Raw genomic sequence first — 7,396 nt, 5'->3', positions numbered from 1 at the left:
TTTATTAGAGTTTAATTATATGACCACTCATTTATAATGGTAACAGATGTGTCATTACACTAGACAAACGCCTGAAAACCCGTAGCCCTTGCAAGCGCATGAACTACTTGGCTACCTTGTACAAACTTGATTGTTGAAGTTCTCTTTAGGGTTGAGTTAAAGAGTCATTTTACACACAAATAAAGGACAAAAAAAAATCACTTTATAAATGATAAAAAGTGGTGCAAGATAATTAAGGCACAAAAATTATTATTATTTAAATAATTTAGGGATAAAAAGCATTTTTCCCTAAAAAATAAAAGAAAAAGAGTTTTTTTTTTTTTTTTTTTTTTCCAAGAACCTCATCCGAAAAAGAAAAGTAAAAATGTTAGGAGTAGTAGTATACTAGTATGTACTTGGGATTATCGTTGGAGTCATCTCCGGAAAAGCCCTTTCTCTCTGCCACTTCCCCCAACAAATCCCTCAAGCTTCTAGAGAGAGAAAGCTACTAAGCCACCATCCATGTCGGACGAGGAGCACCACTTCGAGTCGAAAGCGGATGCCGGCGCCTCCAAGACCTACCCTCAGCAAGCTGGAACCATCCGCAAGAATGGCTACATAGTCATCAAAGGTCGCCCTTGCAAGGTCTTCCCTTTTCTCCCCATCTCTGTGTCTTCTTTCAAAGATTTGAACTTTTTTCTATTCCAATCGATGGTCTTCGTGTGTTTCCGCTTTCGATTTGGTGTGGGTTGGTGCCCATAGATTTAGATCTCGATGTATTTCCATGATTCCTGATTGTTATATGTTTGTGTGTGGCTTTTTTCCTTGTTACTGCTAAAGATCGTGTGATTTTAGGATGTTTTAATGAAGTGTGTGTTTGGACTGTTTCTTGGTCATATATCTATTCATTGACTATCATCTTACCATGTTAAATCATAAATGTATTGAATTGTTTGTACTAAGTTCTAGGTTTCAAGTCAATTTCTTTGGTTGGTTTAGGGTTCCTTGTGTGTATGTGTGTGTCCAGTGTAGTTTTCTTGTATGCTATTTAATGATGTTTTTTTTTTTTGGTCAATTGGTGTTGGGGTTGAGTCCTATTGTATATACACAACAAAGCTCCAATCTTGTAGGGTATGCTAGGCTAATTTGTTGGAAATCCTTAGATATCCTATTCCTCTTCCTTGTATTCTTAAACACTCATCCTAGGGTTTTCATCTAGCCGACTATTATCTTACTTAGATAAACTGCAGCTCAGTTATGGAGTGCAAGTGAACTTCGTTTATTTGGTGTATGTATCTTGTGTGTCCATTTGTTTCTTGCTGACTATCGTCTTAGATAAACTGCAACTCGGGTTATGGTATAAGTAAATTTCTTCCATTTAGTGTATGTATCTCAATATCTGTAACTCGTGTGTCCATTTGTTTAAGTCTGTATTACTGTATATGTGCATATGTGTCTGTTATGTAGGATGTATGTATTTGTTTCTGTGCACATGTATGAATATGCGAGGAGTGTTTATTTGAAAAGATGGGTTTTTCTTTTTTACTATGTCTCCGATTTCTTGAAAAAAAGGTGGGTTTGTTCTTGTTAAATGTACAAAGGAAATCCCATCATTGCCTCATGGGGCTTAAACCAATATTTTATTTTTAGTGGGAGCGGTAAGTACTTTTAAAATTTTAATATTGAAGATATCTCACATCATGGGTCAAATGGTTGGTGATTTCGTTGATGTTTCATTCATAGTGGTCTAATAGGAGAGAGTGTAATGTTTTTATGGCCTTGCTTTAAAAAAAGTAATTTTATGGGAAAAATGTGAGGTTTTTATTATGTTAGCTTTGGCTTAATTTATTGTACCCTAGTTCTGCTTTTGATTCTTTATAATGAGTAATGACTAAATATTTCTGTCAATAGGTTGTTGAAGTCTCCACCTCCAAAACTGGCAAGCACGGGCACGCAAAGTGTCACTTTGTGGCAATTGACATCTTCAATGGGAAGAAGCTCGAGGATATTGTTCCTTCCTCTCACAATTGTGATGTAATTGAATGCTCTGCATTTTCTTTTCCATTTTTGATGGTTGAAATTTAGCTCATCTCATTCTTACTCTCATGTTTTATTTCAGGTGCCTCATGTTAGTCGCACCGACTACCAGCTGATTGACATCTCTGAGGATGGCTTTGTACGTTATCTTTCATCATTACCTTTAAATGCTGAAATATATGAATATGATTAATATTTAGGACAGAGTAAGAGAATAACAATCTATCTAGTATCTACAATGAACTATCCTATGCTGAAAGTGAGAAAGGGTTAAGTAATTAAGCGAGAAATTTTAATCTAAGCTCTAGCACATTCCTCCGCTCAATAATTTGGCGGTGGACAGTGGGTATGGAAGCCGAAATAGTCACTCTACTCTTTATTTCATGACTAATTTGGCGGTGGACAGTGGTTTATTTTATTTATTGGCTGTTGCAATGATCTTGTGATAACGTACTAATTTCAGTTTTCATTACTTGTAACCATGGTCATCATGGCTCTTGGCTATATAGCGAAATGGTATGTCGTATTATTTTCTTATTGAAGTTTGTACTCTAAGCTCACTACGAAACACTTGTCCCGGGACTGTTTTAGGTGTCTCTTCTCACTGAAAGCGGTGGCACCAAAGATGATCTGAGGCTTCCAACTGATGATGCTCTTCTTACTCAGGTAAGCGATTTGAAACAGGATAGGAACTAGCAATGATTTTGTCATCGATTTGCATTTGCGATGTGATTGACCATTGGTGTATTGGCTTGTTCACAGATTAAAGACGGGTTTAATGAAGGAAAGGATCTTATTCTGTCGGTCATGTCTGCAATGGGTGAAGAGCAGATTTGTGGACTGAAGGACATCGGGAAGAACTAATTATGCAGTTTCATTCCCATTCCCATCCATCCCGCCTTTGCTATAGTAAAACTTTTATAATTCCGAGGGAAAAACGTTGTTCGCTAAATTTTAAATTTGGCCTTTAAAGATTCAGCTGAGATGGCTGGAAGTTTGTATGTTGGAATTAGACAAGTTCCCCTAATCCCTTGTAGGGTTCATCTTGTTATGGCAGCAGATTTAAAGATTATTGTAACTCTCCATAGTGTGTTAGATTGTGCTTGTCTTCCATTTTTTGTGCCAGTTGAGTGCTGCTGCATGCATATTTCATTTTCCTTTTCTTTTTTGATACATTAAGTATCGTGCTAGACTAATCTTAAGCCCCCAGAGCATGCTGGAGCAGGTAAATTGCAAGCGTTTCATCAATTTGAAAACTACTCGTAAAGGTTAAGGGTTTGATTCTTGGCGTGCTAAATCTTCAGGTTAGTTGTTCTACCCCAAAAGAGGTGCTAATAATCCAACAAGGGATTAGTCACACTGTCTGATGGTAGAAATTCTGGGTACATTAAAAATAAGGACTACATTTGCATTCGAAAAGTATCCAACTTCATTTACAACTAGTGCACATGAAGAAGCTACATTAGAACAGCCAGAATGAATTATATGTAAATCTAAGAAGAGTGTTTTAGCACCCATTCCACCATAGTACTAATGCCAAACCCTGTTGCAAGTTTCTTCTTTTCATCAAACACTGGACCTGCAATGTCAATATGCAACCATTCTACTTCCTCATCAACAAACTGCAAAAACAATGGTCAAAATCTTAGGTTATTTTTTTTGTTCCTGCTACAATGTCACAGAAAGATGCATAGGATCTGATCATGCTCTAGCTTCAAAAGTGCAGACACTACTAGGGAAAGAGAACCAGCTAGTACTATGTAGTTTCAAACAGGTTTGGGGACATTTATAGTACCTGTTTCAAGAAAAGAGCTGCAGTGATTGCACCACCATCTCTAGGACCCGTGTTCACCATGTCAGCAATCCCGGATTTCATATTCTCCCAGTAGCTCTCCTCCATGGGCAACCTCCAAAGCTTTTCACCCGCAACTTCTGCTGCTTCAAGCACCTCCCTCGCCAGGTTGTCGCTAGGCGTGAAAACCCCTAGTTTTTAATCAAGATTTAAGTAGAGAAGAAGAAAAGCCATTTCATCGTGTTCCCATATACAACATGGGATTCTGTAACTCCATAAACACAAAATCTACAAAGGCATACCAGCAACAGAGGGGCCTAGAGCAACTATACAGGCACCAGTCAGTGTAGCCAGATCAACTATCTGCATGGTTAAGAATGTTAATCTACTGGCTGTGGGTTTCCCTCATCATCCAAAAGAAAACACTACAAAGATCTGCAAAATGTGATATATGGACTAATGGTTGCATTTTTATACCTTTTCTACACCCTGTTTGCAGGCATATATTAAAGTATCTGCAAGTGCAAGCCTTCCTTCAGCATCAGTGTTGTTAACCTATCAAAAGAATGAATGGCACCATACAATCACATGAATATGAAATTGCAGAACAAAGAGTGCATAACCATAATTAAGTTAATTACCTCAATTCTCTTCCCATTTGAAGCTGTGATAATGTCTCCAGGTCTCATGCCTGTTCCACTAATCATATTTTCACATGCAGCAGTAAGGAAATGTACCTGCCATATCACAACAATTTCACGATATGAGACAGAAGCAAATTTCGCAACTTAGAAAGGAAATGTTGGGCTATGGCTTAGAGAGTCGAGTCCAGCATCCTGCCATTGAAATGTGACACATTTACTACTAGCTATAGGTTTTGGCGTAATGGTAAGTGTTTGATTCTGACAAAAAACATCGATTTGGGGCAGTGGCAATATGACTTACTTCCACTCCAGCAGGCTTTATTTGGCCCATAGCTTTTGCTGCACCCAACACTACTGCAGCACCACTCATATCATTTTTCATGATCTCAATCGCGGAATTTGCCCCGGCCTTGATGTTGTATCCACCACTAGAACGATAAAAGGAATCAATTCAAGAACTAATAACATAGCAAGAAACATAAATGCAGTTACTTTACTTAAAACATGGATTACCTGTCAAAAGTAATCCCCTTTCCAACCAAAGCCAGCTTGGTTTTGACCGATCCACTCGAAGGCTTATAGCACAAATGAATGAAATAAGAAGGATTTGTAGCAGCTGCAGCAACACCTAAAAAAGATCCCATTTTCAATTCTTTGCACTGCTCAACATCCAAGATTGTTGCAGTAAGAACATCACTGTACAAAGAAGCAATATTTTTGGCCTCTTCGGCAAGTGCCCCTGCAGCATAACAAATTAAGAATCCACATATACAGATGAGAAAAATTCACCTAGAAAACGAAAACTAAAACTAAAAGATCAGAAACCAAGAAAAGATGAGCAATATATGAAGTTATGGTCCTGAAACTACTAACCAGGGGTTAGTACATTGGCAGGTGCATTTACAAGCTCTTTCACGAATATCACACCAGAACTAACAACTTCTGAGTATTTCAGTTTCTTTTCAATCTCGGGTCCAGTTCCAAGGCCAAGAATCTCGACAGATTTGAGAGTGGGAGTCTTTGGCTCTAGCTTAAACCTGTTATCTTCAAAAGTCCCCAGCACAATTCCTATGACAATTCAAGATGTTTTACCTAGTTTAATGTCTCAATTCAGAATGATATATATATGACAATAAAGTTTAAGCTACTCGGGAAAACAGATACCGGTTGCCATTGCAGAGGCAGCACTGAGCTTCGATTCCACCGAGAGGCCTTCAGCCGAAGCAAGTGCAACAGCAACACTACTTGCCTGGGCAGATTTAGCAGCTGCAGCAATAGTCTCACCGAGAGAACGATAAGCAATGGTTGAAGAAACTGATGATGACCCAAGCCCCACTAATCCAATCCTTTTAGAACCAAGACCAGGCAGTCTAAGGACAATGGATTGACCAGATTTTCCAGAAAAATCTTCCTCAGATGAGGCTTTAGACAGCATGCCACCCAAATTTGAATCCAACTTTTGCAAGATCAAATTTTGGAACTTGGAATTTGGGTCTCTAGCCATGTCCTTCTCTGTCACACCTACTGCAAGTATGTCTCTTTCCATTCCACCAAATCAACCTCTCTTGCAGCAAACGATATCTTTCACAGCCCATAACAACAAAGTTTCGGACTTTAGTAAATATTTTATCATAAAAGCCTCAAAATTACTAATTTTTTGCATGAAAAGTATCATTTTGAATGAAAGTTCATGTAAGAACGCATGCATATAGATGAAAACAAAGAATATAAGAAAAGAAAGGAAAAAGGAATGAGTTGTTAGTATGGTTAAGAGAAAGAAAGAACCTCGGGACGTTGGATTTGATTGGGTTTAGTGAGGCCAAGAGTTGCTAGAGCTACGGAGTGAGCCATATATGAGCCAAAGCTGAGAATCTGAGAGCTGCCATTGTTAAGCTTCTGCCGATGTCCATTTATAGAGTGCAAGAAGTGAGAAGTGGAAGACATGATAGAGGGTGATGAAGTTGGAGATACCTCTTGCTATCATTTTTGTTGAGAAAAATGTGAATTGTGAGGGAATCTGACATTTTTTGTCGAGAAACGTCGGAGCAAATCCAATAGGAGATTTTGAGAATAATAATTCATAGCATGTGTAAAACATGAACAAGGTTTGTCTGTTGATATTTCCCTAGGATGCTTATCCCAAAAAATCTTTAATTTGTCCGGCACCGGTGAAGTGGAAAATGGAGCAAAATTATTCCGTTGCCGGGAATCGAACCCGGGTCTCTCGGGTGAGAGCCGAGTATCCTAACCAACTAGACTACAACGGAATTATTAATGGCTTTTGAATTTCTTTTTTTATACAAAGTCTTATACTCCATGCATAATTTTATACATATTGGCGATTATTGTCTTCTTCCTCCCGGCAATGGGGTTGTTTATCAAGTTATTTTCTATTCCTTTCTTGTGCCATTTGCTTTGTTTCTTAGTTTCTTAGCACATTAGCTAAGGGTTTATTTGAAAGTTCAAAAAATTTCTCGTCCCCGTCCTAGCGGGAAATTTCCATCCCCGGTCAACCCATAGTCAATGTGTCAAATTAATACAATTTTTAAAAATAAAAAACAAAAAAATTGAAATTTATAAGCTTAATAGGCTTATTTTAAAAATTATAATTCTTCAACAATTAACATTCAAGTATTTTTACTAACATACAAACTAACGAAATTTTAATAAAAAACTAATAATCTAATGTTCTAATTCACGTTACTGTGTTTCAAGTTTTAATTTTAAAATCTAATAAAACTAAATAACTAATAATCTGTCTTCCAAAAATAAAAAAATAAAAAACTAATAATCTAATATTCTAACTCTTTATTCTTAATTCCTAATAATATATATATTAAATTTCGGGGATGGGGCGGGACGGGGAGGGGTATCCCCGTCCCCGTCGGGGAATTTAAATAATTCCCCATCCCCGCTTCCGATCCTCGAAATTTTTCCCCGTCTC

General features: G+C 37.6%; 1 protein-coding gene, 1 non-coding gene and 1 pseudogene across 2 annotated transcripts; 1 reads left to right on the top strand and 2 right to left on the bottom strand.

Moving 5' to 3' along the window:
* Positions 1 to 383: 383 nt before the first annotated feature.
* Positions 384 to 3,111, top strand: LOC109166200 (eukaryotic translation initiation factor 5A-1/2-like). The gene is made up of 5 exons (XM_019315103.1): positions 384 to 624; positions 1,891 to 2,013; positions 2,099 to 2,155; positions 2,608 to 2,682; positions 2,779 to 3,111. Exons 1-5 carry the CDS (start codon positions 502 to 504, stop codon positions 2,878 to 2,880), a joined length of 480 nt encoding a protein of 159 aa, XP_019170648.1. The 5' UTR covers positions 384 to 501; the 3' UTR covers positions 2,881 to 3,111.
* Positions 3,112 to 3,403: 292 nt separating this feature from the next.
* LOC109166196 lies at positions 3,404 to 6,411 on the bottom strand (annotated as a pseudogene).
* A 235-nt stretch (positions 6,412 to 6,646) lies between these two features.
* TRNAE-CUC lies at positions 6,647 to 6,719 on the bottom strand. The gene has a single exon. It is a non-coding gene; the product is annotated as a tRNA-Glu (tRNA).
* Between the last annotated feature and the right edge of the window lie 677 nt (positions 6,720 to 7,396).

This window comes from Ipomoea nil, unplaced genomic scaffold (genome assembly GCF_001879475.1).
Source record: "Ipomoea nil cultivar Tokyo-kokei standard unplaced genomic scaffold, Asagao_1.1 scaffold3087, whole genome shotgun sequence".
NCBI lineage: Eukaryota > Viridiplantae > Streptophyta > Magnoliopsida > Solanales > Convolvulaceae > Ipomoea > Ipomoea nil.
The sequence above is the reverse complement of the archived record's forward strand: the minus strand, read 5'-3'. Positions and strand labels throughout refer to the sequence as shown.